At 52.8% G+C, this 15,054-nt stretch overlaps 2 protein-coding genes across 2 annotated transcripts; both read left to right on the top strand.

Annotated features, from left to right (window-relative positions):
• Positions 1-4,026: 4,026 nt before the first annotated feature.
• On the top strand, positions 4,027-9,342 carry CLIC1 (chloride intracellular channel 1). Its single transcript, XM_052648473.1, has 6 exons — positions 4,027-4,263; positions 6,438-6,547; positions 6,727-6,852; positions 7,008-7,114; positions 7,540-7,721; positions 8,954-9,342. Exons 1-6 carry the CDS (start codon positions 4,225-4,227, stop codon positions 9,113-9,115), a joined length of 726 nt encoding a protein of 241 aa, XP_052504433.1. The 5' UTR covers positions 4,027-4,224; the 3' UTR covers positions 9,116-9,342.
• A 338-nt stretch (positions 9,343-9,680) lies between these two features.
• On the top strand, positions 9,681-13,226 carry DDAH2 (dimethylarginine dimethylaminohydrolase 2). Its single transcript, XM_052648801.1, has 7 exons — positions 9,681-9,883; positions 10,728-11,090; positions 11,205-11,304; positions 11,430-11,503; positions 11,668-11,787; positions 12,578-12,727; positions 12,918-13,226. Exons 2-7 carry the CDS (start codon positions 10,794-10,796, stop codon positions 13,032-13,034), a joined length of 858 nt encoding a protein of 285 aa, XP_052504761.1. The 5' UTR covers positions 9,681-9,883; positions 10,728-10,793; the 3' UTR covers positions 13,035-13,226.
• Positions 13,227-15,054: the final 1,828 nt, after the last annotated feature.

The following is a 15,054-nucleotide window of genomic DNA, read 5'->3' as shown; positions in this document are numbered from 1 at the left end:
CAGAAGCAAATCCACTGAGAACTACTGGGAGAGGGCCAAGGGTAAAGCTGCGTGGGCCTTCGAGAACTGTGGTTACAGATGTAGGACATTTGGAGGGGCCAGTTTTCCGGTATTTCACTGAAGTACAGACTGGAAAACACCACTCGCCCCACCCTCATTCCTGTCACGCGGAGGTTGTGTTTTGGAGACGGTCTTGAGGGTCCTTTGGGGGGCGTTTTACACGCCTCCTCTCTCCCCTCCTGCCAACCAAGCCCCCAAGATCACAGTCTCACGATCTAGGCTCCCCGACCTGGTTGCGGGAAACTCGCGGTGTTTTCCCGCCTTTTCAGTCACCTGGGTCGCGACGTGCGCGACACCTCGTCGCTAACAGCCGCGGACCAGCGGGACTGGTGCGCCAACACGAAGGTGGGGTGCGCGCGCACACGCCCCGCCCCCTTAGCCGCTATTGGTCGAAGAAACCCGGATCCTACCTAGAGATCCAACAGAGTGAAAGGGAAAAAAGGACCACAGAGAAGACTGGATGATGATTGGCCTATTCGCATACGGGGCGTTACCAGAAGGTTCAAACTTCCCGCCCTCCGCCGTTGCCTAGCACCCGGGCCTCTGGCCCTCAGGCTTTCTGGGCTTTGATTGAGAGCCTGTGAGAAACGTTCTTAGCAGAGCAGGAGCCCGAGCCCCACCCCCCACCCCATCCCCCGCAACGGGTCTAGGGACTTTGGGGTATCTGCAGACGGGACCGACCTTAAAGGAACAGAAGTGCACTTTTTAAAATTTTTTCCTGGAGAATGGAGATAAGCAACATTAATTCAACCTATGCCAACAAGTCTAAGTTAATATTTATAAAGAGCTTAGACCAGTGCCTGGCAAACACATTAAGAGCTTCGTGAGTGTTTTAAATAAATAAGCTGAAATAAGAAGCGTGGCTCCTATCTTAGCCCACCTCTGCCTGTTTCCTGGGTACAGAGTATGATTGCTGGCATAGGGGCACCACAAGGCCTAATTAATAATTTCGGCGCCCCACGAGAAGTTGGAAGTATTCGAATTTCACCAAATTCTGGCAGAGAGAAAAAGAAAAGAAAGAAAGAAAGTGAAGTTGTTCAGTCGTGTCCGACTCTTTCCGACCCCTCCGTCCATGGGATATTCCAGGCAAGAATACTAGCAGAGAGAAGTAGACCTAATAAAAACACCTACACTCCTACAAGCACATGCCCCTACCCACACACACACTCCTAAGAACAGAAGAGTATTATTCACTCATTGTGGACCAAGTGGTGGAATCAAAGCAGGGGACATAAGTTCCTACTCCATGAGCCAAATTTTTGAGTGTGTATATGAGGGGAGGAGAAACAAGAAGATAGACCAAAATAAGCAATCATATAATTTTAAGGGACTTCCTGGTGGTCCAGTGGCTAAGATTCAATGCTGCCAATACAGGGGGTCCAGGTTGGATCCCTGGTCAGGGAACTGGATCCCACATGCCACAGCTAAGAGTTCACAGGCTGCAACTAAGGATCCTGTGTGCCACAACTAAGACAGTTCAGTTCAGTTCAGTCGCTCAGTTGTGTCCGACTCTTTGTGACCCCATGAACCACAGCACACCAGGCCTCCCTGTCCAAACCAACTTCTGGAGTCCACCCAAACCTGTGTCCATTGAGATGCAGCCAAATACATATATATTTTTAAAAAGTCTCTTGAAATACATCTTCACCCCCACGTTCTGGGTACTTTTTGTTGTTGTTGTTGTTGTTGTTCTGGGTACTTTGAGATGCAGAGATTCCCATCCAAGCACTTAGGAAAGATGGTGGGGTAAACTGCCTCTGCTAACTAATAAATGGAAAATCTCCTCTAGTAAGAAAGGTGGAGGAGTGAGTTAAAGACTAGGTTAATGGTTACCCCTGGCAAATTGTTGAGCAACGGAGCTATGGAAACCTGGAGGAGGCCAGGTGACAGCTCTAAGCAGTATCGGGGGAGGGACACACCTTCCAATCTGGGGTGGGAAGAGATTAGGGACTGGTTCACCAAGCTGAGGAAGGGGAGGAAGTGGAAAGAGAAGCCTGGAGAAGTAAAGGGGAGAGACGGAAATAGGAGAAAAGCAGGAGCAAGGAGATTGAGATGGGAGAGAAAATTTTCTGAGGCAGGATTTGGGGGGTGTAGCCCCTGACTTCAAACCCATGAGACACTGATGGATGGTACCAGGAGAGGGCAACATTACCCGTCACCTGAGAAGTTAAGGAAAAATACTTTGCGGGCAGCCATGCCAGCTAGCCAAAGTCAATATTGATGATCAAGGCAGTTCTAGCTATAAAAACTGTAGGAGAGAAAAGAGAGGCAGGGGAGAAGCTGCCAAACCTGTTTGAGCTCAGGACTCACCCAGTTTGCCTGAGGCTTTTCCCAGAGGGGAGATTTTTGTGAGGCAGATTCTCTGGTGGACATGGACCAGTTGGAGCAGAAAAGGACCCGGGCAAGAAGTGCTGCTTTGACCTTCAGATGAAAGGGGTCATGTGTGCAGGTTTCAAGGGTCACCTTGGAGGAGATTCCCCTCAACGAACAGATATTTGTTGAATCATTCTACATTCTTCTGTTGAAGGAAAGTGAAAGTCACTCAGTTGTGTGAACTCTTTGCAACCCCATGGACTGTACAGTCCATGGAATTCTCTAGGTCAGAATACTGGAGTGGGTAGCCTTTCCCTTCACCAGAGGATCTTCCCAACCCAGGAATTGAACTCAGGTCTCCCACACTGCAGGCAGATTCTTTACCAGCTGAGCCACAAGGGAAGCCCAAAAGAGAACAAACACCAAATATATCCCCTCTGTGAGGAGGACAGAGAAAGGCCTTCCCCCAGGGAAGAGAAAACCCACAGAAGAGGAAGCATGAGAGGAAACCACTAACTGCTGGTTCCAGCACCTCTCTGCACTCCACCCGCTCCCTCCCCAACTCTCTCCTGTTCTTTAAGTTTCAAGCCCTGCTTTGCTCCTATATCCTTGCATGCCACCATGATTTTCTGAAACTCTAGGTGTCTTGTTAGTCAGAGGGTAATGAGGAAGAAAGAGATGGCTGAATAGGACAGAGATTCAAATGTAAAGGCTGACATATGTCCTGTTTGGAGAACATATTTCGGGGCTATTTTTCAGCAGATCATAAAGAGTTTGATAGAACCTCCAAAATCAAGGTTATTGGGGAGGGAGAGAACTATTCTTCCTCTGTCCTCTCTACTTCTTTATTTGTGTCCCTAAGGACTCTGCTCACACTATCTTGTCTGATTTTCACCTTTTCCTCCCACAATAGGACCAGCTACCACCAGCCCAGTAGGATCAGTGCTGCTCTACTCTAGGGCTGCAGTAACCCCTTGCTTTCCTCCTCATCTCCAAGGCAACCTGTCACGGAGAAAAGGGCAAAAGGCACAGGAAGGGGCTCCAGATGGGAGGCAGAAGTGGAAGCATTAAAGCTGAACAGGCTACTGAACGGGAGAGGACCTCTCCCAGTGATGAGGCCCCTGGGCTCAGCTTCCTGTTTCCCCAGCACAGGGCCTGTGACATCCCCTCCCCAACCCTGCCCTACTTTTCACCACTCTCTTCCTCCAAACCCAGCTTCCACTTCCAAGTCCTTCTTGTGGACCACAGTCCTAGCAACTCAGAACTGGGAACTGAAGTCCGGAAGAAACTTGGAGAAAGGAATAAAGGACCACTTTTTTCTTCTATAATTCCCTTTCTGGGCCCTCGGGGACGTGCTCATGCAGTCAGTGTCAGATTTCTTGGGTGAAGGTGTAGTGGGAGTGTCCTCTGATCAAGCAAGCAGGGAAACTGAGGCAGAAAAAAGTCCTGTGATCAAGGAGACTGGCAGGGACACAAGGGATTTTCCCGAGATTCGCCTCAAACCCCCTCCCCCATCATCAGGGAGACCCGAGGCTCACCCCTCCGGGCCCACTCCCTAGGTCGTCGAGTCCCGCCCCCCGCCCGTCCCCTCCCCAGGTTCAGGGCGGGGCGGTCCGTGAGTCAGCTCCCAGATCAAGTCCGGGAGCGGGTAGAGCTAGAGCCGCTGGGTGTGGAGTACGCCGGACTGGTGGAGAGGCCACGTCTGGTGTGAGCGGGTCTGATCAGGCTCGTGTGGCGCTGAAGGGCCAGCCCTAGGTCTGGGGGAGAGAGTCTCTTCTGTGAGACCGCCTTCCCTGCCCGGCCCCTCCCAGTTCCCCCAGCGACAGCCGCTTCCTGGTCCCCGTCGCAACCATGGCTGAAGAACAACCTCAGGTCGAATTGTTCGTGAAGGTAAGAACACCTTCTCCCTCCTCGGCCCCCCTCCAAGTTCCTGGAAGGCAACTCACACTTTTCCCCAGCTTCAGCCTCCACTCCCCACTCCCTTCCCTGTTTGATTCCCATCCCCAGCCCCACGTGCAGTCTTTAGTGTGTGTGGCGGGGGCGGAGGGGGGGGGGGGCGGCGAGGGAGGTGGCCAGGAGGGTTGGGAGGCGAAGATAATGTGCCCGGCTAGAGAAATCTAGGCTCAACCCTGAAAAGTTTGTGAAAGTGCAAGTTTCCAGCAGCCTAAAGGACAAGAAGATAGAGAAAAGGGAGGGTTCCCAGGAGTTTAGAAGATTGACGGGGTGGGGGAGAGGGAACAGCTGATAGGGGACAGAGAGAGAAGGGGCCAGCCCGAAACCTAATAAGGTTTGGGTGGGACCGAGGGAAACAAGCCGGAAACCTAACAAGGTTTGGGTGGGACCGAGGGAAAATTCAGGATAAGGGCCCTACAAAAAGATCAGAGGGTGAGGTGCATGGTGGGGGAGACTTGGAGGGATGTGTGTGTGGGTGTGTGTTGTATGTGTGTGTGGCGGGGGAGGTTTCAAGGAAGAGGGTGTGGTAGGGAGGTCTGGGAGTGGGACCAAGTGAACTGGGAAGAATTGGTGGGGTGGAAGGGGACAGGAGAGTGGGAGTGGAGTTCCAGAAGCTAGCTCAGAGTGGTGATGGGGTCGAGAACCAGTGTCCCTGGGGGCTTGGAGAAGCGAGAGAACGGGCGGTGGCACGGAGATGAGAGTTGAGCAGTGGCTACCACGAGGGTAGATGGAAAGAGAGATCAGGAGGAGGAGAGCTGGACTAGGGCGTTTAGAGATTTAGGGTTATAGAAACGAAAAAAAAAGAGCCGTCCCAATTCTGTCCTCTCCGTGGGTGTTGATGAGGAGAGGTGGTCCCAAAGTATTTGCATATCGAAACCTCAGGCCGCCGCTTCAGCTGCGCTCCCTTCCGCACTAGGCTTGCATTCTCTCGCCTCTCCAGACCCCTTCTCTGTGCTCCTCCCTCCCTTTAGCGACCTCCCCCTCCGTCTGTATCTCCCCTCGCAGCCTCCCCACCCTTCACTTTCCTGCCTCCTTTCCCTCCACTTCCCCTCTTTTGTTCCTCCAGCCTTTGTGTGTCCCAGCCTGTTTCTCCCTCTCCTCTATGCCGGGGCTTCTCAGGCGGGCCGGCCCCTTAGGTGTGGTCCCCACCTCACTCTCACTCTTGCCTCAGGGGCTATTTTTACTCCTGGGTGGGGCTGCGCTGCAGAGATTCCAGCCCTGGGTCCTATGAGAAAGGTTATCTAGAGCTAGGAGACTTGCTCTGAGAGACCCCCCACTACCCCCCCATCCCCCCACCCCTCACCCCTCACCCCAACCCCACCCCGGCAGTACCCAGGGAAGAGGGAGGTGGCATTGTCTGCCCAGGCCTCAGCCTCACAGGTCCCTGCCCCCACTGCTTGCCAGGAAGGAAGCTGCTGAGACCCAAGACACAGTGAGATGAATCACCCTCAGCCTAGGGGGAGGTGTCTGTTGGGGGATGAGGTCAGGGATTAGAGAGCAGCCCCCTCTACAAAGCCCTCCACACCTTGAGGGTGAGGCTCTGAGTCCTTTGACTCCCCACCCAACTGCTTGGGTAGTGTATAGAGAACCAGAACTCCTGCTTCCAAACCCCTGCCCCACCTCTCCTGTGTTCAGGCTCTACTTCCTTCAGGAATCCAGGCCTCTAGCCCACACCGCTGGCTTCAACAAAGCCCCTTTCTAGGCTCTATTTCATGGTCAATGTGAGAATTAAATGAATTATGGCATGTAGAATGCTTAGAATAGCACGGAGAAAAGTAACTACGCCCACCCCCATTTGTCTTCCCTCTCTAGGGTCTAGATCCTCCAAATTCTCCAAAATCCATTCCCTGGGCCGTCCTCCCATTGTCCTCAATTCTCTGGGAAACCAGAAGCTAACCTTTGCAGAAGATATTTGTAATGATCTGTCTTAGGTTTGACCCAGACCAGAGAGTGCAGAGCCCAGTTATGTGGGGAGCTTTTCCAGTAAGACACTGATTATATGTCATGACTAGGCAGAAAGCAGTCAAGTCTGGGAGTAAGAGATGCAGAGAATGGCCTCAGGATGAGTGGGGTACACCAGGCCTAACCTTGGGCTGGGGCTTCCTTTCCAGGCTGGCAGTGATGGGGCCAAGATCGGAAACTGCCCCTTCTCCCAGAGACTCTTCATGGTGCTCTGGCTCAAGGGAGTCACTTTCAATGTCACCACTGTTGACACCAAGAGGTAGGCCCACTTCTGTTCCTCTAAACACCTCTTATGTGCACACTCATTCACCTTAGTCCTTCCATCCTGAACCATCCCCCCCATCCCCTCATCTGAAGCCCCTCTCCCACCTACCTCCATCTCCCCTTTCTGGGTCTCCCTAAAGCCCTTTACCAGTCCTTATGCCTGGTCTCCTCCAGGCGGACTGAGACAGTACAGAAGCTGTGCCCAGGAGGGCAGCTCCCTTTCCTGCTGTATGGCACCGAAGTGCACACAGATACCAACAAGATTGAGGAATTTCTGGAGGCAGTGCTGTGCCCTCCCAGGTAGAGGGGAACTTGGAATGGGAAGTAGGGGAGCTGGGAGACTCTGGGAAAGGGGTTGAAGAAATGGAAAACAGAGGTGGTGGTGGGGCTAAGGCAGGGGAGCTGAGGCTCCTCCTCGGAAGATATCTTATCCAGTTTCTCCCATTGGCTTTTAGGTACCCCAAGCTGGCAGCTCTGAACCCTGAATCCAACACAGCTGGGCTGGACATATTTGCCAAATTCTCTGCCTACATTAAGAATTCAAACCCAGCACTCAATGACAGTGAGTCTTGTGGGTCAGAGGCCTGGGTCCTAGGAGGAATGGAAAAGATCTAGGGATTAGAGACACCTGGACATTCAGATATCAGGGAGATGGAGCAGATATTGCAAACCTTACTTAAATTAAAAAATAATAGCAACTCTAGATCCAGATGACCTGAGTACAAATTCTAATAGCTGTGAGCCTTCCATTTCACTTCTCTGGAAATCTATTTTCAGATCTATAAAACGAGGATAACAATACCTACTTCCCCAGTTGATGTGAGAATTAAATGAGTTTTTGTATGTAAATTGCATAGAAGAGCACAGAGAAAATGAGACACATTAGTGTTAGCTATTATTGTTTTGGACTTTCCTCACCCCCGCCATGGGCTTTCTTGGACTATGTCGATCTTCTGATGTTCTTACCAACTCCCTTCTCTTGCACAGACCTGGAGAAGGGGCTCCTGAAAGCCCTGAAAGTATTAGACAATTACCTGACGTCCCCTCTCCCAGATGAAGTAGATGAGACCAGTGCTGAGGATGAGGGCATCTCTCAGAGGAAATTTCTGGATGGCAATGAGCTCACTCTGGCTGACTGCAACCTGTTGCCCAAGCTCCACATAGTACAGGTGAGTAGTGACTGTAGGAGGAGTAAGTGGGAGGAGGGATGACTCTTTAAGGGGCTCCCATGCAGGTTTCCCATGACAACCACTCCAAAGGTGGTTTCTTTCGGAGAGTAGTTTCCAATGGCAGACACCACCCTATTCCTTCTCTGCTATCTTTGCTGGCAAGACCACTGCTTGGGAGAATTAATTACATTCCATGATGCAAGCTGTGGGTGCAAACAGACTGAGAGTAACACATTCCAGTACTGCTTTCAAGAATGCTCTTCCTGTCTCTATCATTGCCACATCTCCAGATCAGACAGACCAGGCTTTTCCTAAAATCAAAGTTTTAAGTCTGTTGTTTCAGTCTCCATTTCCTCTTGTGGAAAATGAAAACTGCTGGTTCCCTTGTTTTTGTCACAGCTCAAAGCTATGGTTTAGTTTGTGAAACGTGGGCCTGGTGTCAGTCTGCTGCAGAACTGTGTATTGAGAATCTCTGTATTTATTTATTTATTTGGCTGCACAGAGTCTTAGTTGTAGCATGAGGGACCTTTGATCTTGGCATGCTGCAGGTAAGTCCCTGCCTGCAAAGGATTTGAAATCTAGCTGAGAAAATAACTTTCACGTGAAAGTTAGGACAAGTAGACAGCAATTGTTGTGGAAATTTAAGAGAACTTTATGGTTTGTGAATTATATCTCAAAATCAGGACGAGAAAACAAGCACCATGGACTGGGGTGGTCTGAAAAGGCCCTGGTTATAAATGCCAGGATTTCAGTAAGTGGAGAGAAAGGGTGAAGGCCTTACCAGACAGGAGTTAAGATGACTGCAGGTGATTATGTGGGAGATGAGTCATAAGGACTGATGTTGAAGCTGAAACTCCAATACTTAGGCCACCTGATGAAAAGAGCTGACTTATTTGAAAAGATCCTGATGCTGGGAAAGATTGAAGGCAGGAGAAGAAGGGGACTGACACAAGATAAGGTGGTTGGATGCCATCACCAACTCAATAGCCATGAGTTTGGGTAAACTCCGGGAGTTGGTGATGGACAGGGAGGCCTGGCGAGCTGAGGCAAAGAGTCGGCACTGAGTGACTGAACTGAACTGAACTGATGAGTCATAAGAAAAGAAACCAGGTAGCGGACTTGCTTAAATGCCTGGATTTTATCATGTAGGCTTTGGGATAAGGGAAGGACCAAGGGCATGGCAGCTTGGTTTCCTGAGGCTAACCTATTGGTCCTCCTTCCCGCACCCCTAGGTGGTATGTAAGAAGTACCGGGGATTCTCCATTCCGGATGTGTTTCGTGGAGTGCATCGATACCTGCGCAATGCCTATGCTAGGGAAGAGTTTGCTTCCACCTGTCCAGATGATGAGGAAATCGAGCTGGCCTACGAGCAAGTGGCCAAGGCCCTCAAATAAGGCCCTTCCTAGGGCCCCCTGGCACCCCCCTCCATTTTCTCCACAAAGGCCCTGGGTGGTTTCCACATACTACCCAACGGACACACTCCAAAATGGCCAGTGAGCATAGCATCCTGGAGCACCTGTGTAGGGCTTGCTGGGGGCAATGAGAAGCAAGGATGGGGGATCTGCGAGAGATTTTTATTGTGGGGTGGGTTGTATTTCAGTAATAAAATATAGAATGACAATCAAGTGTTTTTATACAAACGGGGGCTTGGAGTGTGAATAACAAGGAAAGAAGGGTAGGCTAATGACCTTGAACTCCTGGCAGAAACCAGGAATTTAGAAAAGGGGTGCTTGTGATGGGCTGCCATTTTTATGTGTAGGTCCACGATAGTGCTATCTGGGGCTCCATGCCGCATTTGCAGCCCAGCCGCTGGGGCTGGCCTGATCTGGGTGGGTCTGGGCAGCGATCTTGGGGCGGGGCGGAATTCCGAGAAGGGGGGCGCGCAGTCGGGGTGGAGTGGGAGCGGCATAGCAGGGCGGAATGGGCGTGACCTCGAGGAGCCCCGCCCCGTCCCGCTTAGACAATGCCCTGGAGCCGCCAGACCGTCGTGCCCCCGACCCACCGTAGTACTTGAGCTCGCCTACCCGGGGACCACTGAAAGCCAAAGCTCCGGTCCCCGACGCTTGAAGGCTACTACTCTCTTCTTCACCAACTCTGTCCTTAAGCGGGGTGGGGCTCCAGCCAAGATCACTGAGCGGCAAGAGCAGCGGTGGCCGCTGGAGGTGAGTCTGGGGTGGGAGGTGTCCCTTGGACCGTGTGCAGACCGGAGTTCCGGAATGCTGGACCCGTGCTTGCTCCGGGACAGTGCGGAGGGTCGACATTTGGGTGCGGAGCTGAGTCGAGGTGGACTTTGGGGAAGATGGGTCAGGGGGCTGGGGGACCATGTCCTGGCGCCCCGAGTGGCGCCTGCTCCCCAGAACCACGCCCCCCAATTTCCCCGCCCCTCGGATTTTGTTTTAGACCTCTCCCAGTCCTCCGGGACTGAGTCTGGTTTACACTGGGTCGCGCTAGGGACGGAGTGACTGACTGGGGTGGAGAGAGATGTTTAACTCCTTAGGCTCTATTCCCTTCTCCTTGACCCTCTCTCCCTTTCTCGTTCGGACGTCCAAGGCTTTCATCCGCCAGGCTCTAACTCTCTCCCCAGCTGTCTCGTCCTGTCCCATCACCCTCGTGGGTTCCTCGCCGCACTTCGGGTCCCTAAGGCAGCGAGCAGCTGAGGGTTAAGGGGGCGGGGCCGCTGCATTTTTGGGGAGTGAGCGCATCCTAGCGGCTGCCAAGAGGGGCGCCTGGCGGGGACCTCTCAAAAACCCCCAAGCAGGGCCAACAGGTGTTTTGGAAATTAGGGGTCCCAATCTTGTTCCTCGGACTCCCCCCTAAAGCAGCAGATCTGCGAGGGTGCGGGGTGGAGTGAGGTCTGCAGGAGAGGAAGGTCTGGAGGGGGTGGGGCGGAGTGGGAGGGGCAGCCAGAGAAGGCAGACGGAAGACCCAGGCGCTTTTAACCATCCCCCTACGCCCTTCTCTGCATGTCTCTCTCTCTGCCTCCCCCTTTTCTGTTTCTTCTCCCAGACAGGTGAAGTAGAAAGAGAAAACTAAGAAATCAGCGCAGCCGGAGGGGGCGTCTGTGTGGATGGGATGGGGACGCCAGGGGAGGGGCTGGGCCGCTGCTCCCATGCCCTGATCCGGGGGGTCCCGGAGAGCCTGGCGTCGGGGGAGGGTGCAGCAGCTGGCCTCCCGGCTCTGGACCTAGCCAAAGCTCAGAGGGAGCATGGTGTGCTGGGGGGTAAGCTGAGGCAGCGACTGGGGCTGCAACTAGTAGAACTGCCTCCTGAAGAGTCGCTGCCGCTGGGACCGCTGCTCGGTGACACCGCCGTGATCCAAGGGGATACAGCTCTAATCACGCGGCCCTGGAGCCCCGCCCGCAGGCCGGAGGTGAGCGCCTGGGCACGGGTTCGAGTAGAGGGAAAGAAGGATATGGACATCCCGGGCTTTAGGGAAGAATGGGGGTGGAAATATCTGTTTCACTCCCTCTTCTCCTGCCCTAAGGTCGATGGAGTCCGCAAAGCCCTCCAGGACCTGGGGCTCCGAATTGTGGAGATGGGGGACGAGAACGCGACCCTGGATGGCACTGATGTTCTCTTCACCGGTGAGGCTGGGGTGCCTGTACCCTGGGGCTTGAGACAGGGAGGCTGACTTTGGGAGAATGGGCCACGTTGAGCCTTGTTTCCAACTCACTCGCGCCTCATACCTCAACCACCTCCCTGGGCTCAGGCCGGGAGTTTTTCGTAGGCCTCTCCAAGTGGACCAATCACCGAGGAGCTGAGATCGTGGCGGACACGTTCCGGGTTAGGAGCGGGGATGGGAGTGGGGGGAGTCGGGGGTGGATGGGGTCGGAGGGACCTGGGCGGGGAGGAGAGGGAAGGGACTAGGGGGCTGAGGAGGAAGTGGCTGAGAGTAGCCTGTGTTTAGGCTATCCCTGTCACTGAATACTTTCCCTTGTTCGCTCTAGGACTTTGCCGTCTCCACGGTGCCTGTCACAAGCTCCTCCCACCTGCGTGGCCTCTGCGGTATGGGGGGACCCCGCACCGTGGTGGCAGGTTCGAGCGAGGCTGCCCAAAAAGCTGTCAGGGTGAGAAGGGGCGGGGCTGGGTGGGGCAAGTTGGGGGCCAGCCAACGACAGTGGGCGTGGCTCTAGGCCCAGGAGGCGGGGAGCAGGGCCGCTCTGAGAATTAGCTCCAACCCCTACCCTCACTGTGCTGTCCATCTGTGTGAGAAAACAAGTTACTATAAGCAGGACAGGCAGCTGGAACACCGAGGAACAGGGACAATTAACATCGTCTTCCGGGGTTTCACGAAATTCTCTGCTGCTGCTGCTGCTGCTAAGTCGCTTCAGTCGTGTCCGACTCTGTGCGACCCCATAGACGGCAGCCCACCAGGCTCCCCTGTCCCTGGGATTCTCCAGGCAAGAACACTGGAGTGGGTTGCCATTTCCTTCTCCAATGCATGAAAGTGAAAAGTGAAAGTGAAGTCACTCAGTCATGTCTGACTCTTATCGACCCCATGGACTGCAGCCTACCAGGCTCCTCCGCCCATGGGATTTCCCAGGCAAGAGTACTGGAGTGGGTTGCCATTGAAGGGCACCTAATCTGTGTCTTGAAGGATGGATAGGATCGATGGGTGGGGTCTGGAGTAGCTGAGAAGTGGATAGCAGGTGGAAAGAACTGCCTGTGAGTCCGAGGTGGAAATTAGCAAAGTTAATTAAAGCACTCAGTATCTGACACACAGAAACTGACATGTGATTGCTGTTATTCCACAATAATGTGACTCTGTCCCCCGCCCTTAGCGGTAGGTAGTAAGGCAGCAGGACTCAGTTGTGGAGAGGCTGAGCCTTTTGTATTTCCTCTCTCTTCTCCCCCAAGGCAATGGCAGTGTTGACTGATCACCCCTATGCCTCCCTGACCCTCCCAGATGATGCAGCAGCTGACTGTCTCTTTCTGCGTCCTGGGCAGCCCGGCCTGCCCCCTTTCCTCCTGCACCGCGGAGGCGGGGACCTGCCCAACAGCCAAGAGGTGAGAGAAGGCAGCAGCTCCACCACTACCCCCAACCAGAGAGATGGGGCTCAGGCCTTCCTTGTGGGAGGAAGAAGGGGTGCCTTTTCTAGAAGCCCGAGTGGGGCCACTCTGAGCTGGCTGAAAGGGAGCCCCGCCTGTAGGTCCTGGGGACTCACTCCCTTCTCCCTACATGCTGTCCTCCGTGCAGGCACTGCAGAAGCTCTCTGACGTCACCCTCGTACCTGTGTCCTGTTCAGAACTGGAGAAGGCTGGCGCTGGGCTCAGTTCCCTCTGCCTGGTGCTCAGCACACGCCCTCACAACTGAGAGCCCAGCCTGGGGGTCCTGGCTGACCAGGGGTAGAATGGCATAGGAGTAGAAGGGGAAGGAAGGTTAGATAGAGGATGGTGATTAGGCAGTAGTGGGGAGAAGGCCCCATATAGAGGAGGGCAGAGTGAGAAAAAGGACAGAGGCCACTGGGTGAGTCGTCTCCTCAAGAACTAATAAAATAGAACTGACCTTTTAGACTGGACTGCGACTGGTGTCTTACTGGAGCAGAAGGACAAGGGCAGGGCTGAAACCCCAGGCTGGGATTAGTGCTGGGGAGGAGATCTCCTTCATTCATCAAACCCTCACTCTGCACACACCGACTCATTGTCCAGCCCTGTTGTGGGGGCTTGGGTACAAGATGGAGAGGAAAGAATTTCTCTTGTGGGGAGCATGTACAGGGCAGAGAAGAGAAAATATGAGTGAGTCACTCACTGAATTTATCTAAATGTCAGATGATTCAGAGACTTGGAGATCAACAGCCCATCGCTGAGCTGATAGGAGGAAATGACATTTCCAGGGACATTCATTTTCACTCATTTACCGAGGTTTAACAATGAGAGAAAAAGGGTCAGTCTCCTGATATCAGGGAACTCACAGTACATGAAAATTTCTTATAAATTGAAATACAGGTTGTAATGGAACAATTCACAGGAGGCTGTTGCCAAGAGAGAAATAAGGGGCCCCAGAGAGCATCAAAGTATATGCAGGAGTGGGCCAAGAGACTGAGTCCTGAGGATAAATAAGAATTAGCCAGGCGCATGGTGAGAAGGAGACAAAGGGTAACCCAGGAAGAAGGAACTGCACTGGGCACGGGCATATTTGTGGGCTGGGGAAAATTTCTCAAAGGCTGTCATGTTCTAGGCATCAAATGACAGAGATAAGCCTGGAGAATAAGTAAAGTACTGTAGCACCTTGAAACCAAGGCTAAGGGCCAGAACTGAAATACTGCTGAAATGTAGGTGGTCAGGAGGTTAGCATTCAGGAAGACTCTGGTTTCAGCGAGGAGAGCAAGGGCAGGAAAATGAGATGAGGCTATGGGAAATCCAGGGAGGAACTGAAGAGAGTACACTCAGGTGGCCGTGCTGGACATGAAAAGGGTGTGGATTTGACAACGACATTAAAATAGAAAGACAGGACTTTGTTTATCATATGGGAGTGAGAGGAAGGAGGTTACATGACTCCCAGTTTCTGGCTTGGGCAACAGGGTTGATCAAGAGAAGATGCATGGGAGGGAGGATTAAATAAGTGGCTTGGGAGATGACAGTGCGTTGGCTTTTGGACCCGCTGTGTGCAAAATGCCTAGGGTCAGCCAGGCAGGGATGTCTGAGGGACAGTTTGGAAATCTCCTATCAGAGATGGGAACTGGAAGGAATTCTGGGTGTTGTTTGCAGAGTTAAAGTAAAGGCTGAGGACTCGCTGTGGATGACAGCATCCTAGAAGAGGGAGAAAAGCAGATATTAAAAAGACAAACCTGGAATTGTGGGGAATACTGTGGGAATAGGGAGGAAGAAAACAGAGTCCAGGAGAAAGACACCAACTTTAAAGAAAAACAGAGCTTAAATAAGAGAGCAATCAAAGGTCAAGCCAGATGAATGCCAACAAAACATCTAGTGGGTGTGGCTATTAATACATCACTGGCAGTCTCATGGAGGCCAGGTGAGTAGTAGGAGTGAAGGAAAAAATGGAAGAGACAGGTGTAGGCCCTTGGTTCAAAGAGCTTGACTGTGAAGAGAAGTGAAGAGACAGGAAAATGATCTAGGAGTTGCTGGTGTCTTAAGGTGGGGAAACGGGTGTGAGAGACAGGGGTAAGGAAGGACCAAGATCAGCAGCAGAGATAGCCTGGAACCTAGGTCGCTCAACTCCTAGTCTAGTGCTCATTTCTATTCCATGGTGCCTTCCTTTGCCAGGCGAAGGGCCAAGAAGGGGAAGGGTGTAATGGAGATCTGGGAGCCCTCAGCTTGTGAGGTTTGCTGTAAAGGCTTCCCTTCAAACTACAACAGCATAGATGGTGGAGGCA

Source organism: Budorcas taxicolor, chromosome 11 (assembly GCF_023091745.1).
Source record: "Budorcas taxicolor isolate Tak-1 chromosome 11, Takin1.1, whole genome shotgun sequence".
Classification (NCBI taxonomy): Eukaryota; Metazoa; Chordata; class Mammalia; order Artiodactyla; family Bovidae; genus Budorcas; species Budorcas taxicolor.
This window is presented reverse-complemented; position numbering and strand designations above follow the sequence as displayed.

What these genes read in the sequence shown, in the direction of transcription:
- CLIC1 (XM_052648473.1), top strand. Translation starts at nt 4,225, where the DNA reads ATGGCTGAAGAACAACCTCAGGTCGAATTGTTCGTGAAG. An exon ending in ACCACTGTTGACACCAAGAG is followed by an intron (nt 6,548 to 6,726) that starts GTAGGCCCACTT and finishes GGTCTCCTCCAG; the next exon opens with GCGGACTGAGACAGTACAGA. An exon ending in GCAGTGCTGTGCCCTCCCAG is followed by an intron (nt 6,853 to 7,007) that starts GTAGAGGGGAAC and finishes ATTGGCTTTTAG; the next exon opens with GTACCCCAAGCTGGCAGCTC.
- DDAH2 (XM_052648801.1), top strand. Translation starts at nt 10,794, where the DNA reads ATGGGGACGCCAGGGGAGGGGCTGGGCCGCTGCTCCCATGCCCTGATC. An exon ending in CACTGATGTTCTCTTCACCG is followed by an intron (nt 11,305 to 11,429) that starts GTGAGGCTGGGG and finishes CCCTGGGCTCAG; the next exon opens with GCCGGGAGTTTTTCGTAGGC. An exon ending in TCGTGGCGGACACGTTCCGG is followed by an intron (nt 11,504 to 11,667) that starts GTTAGGAGCGGG and finishes TGTTCGCTCTAG; the next exon opens with GACTTTGCCGTCTCCACGGT.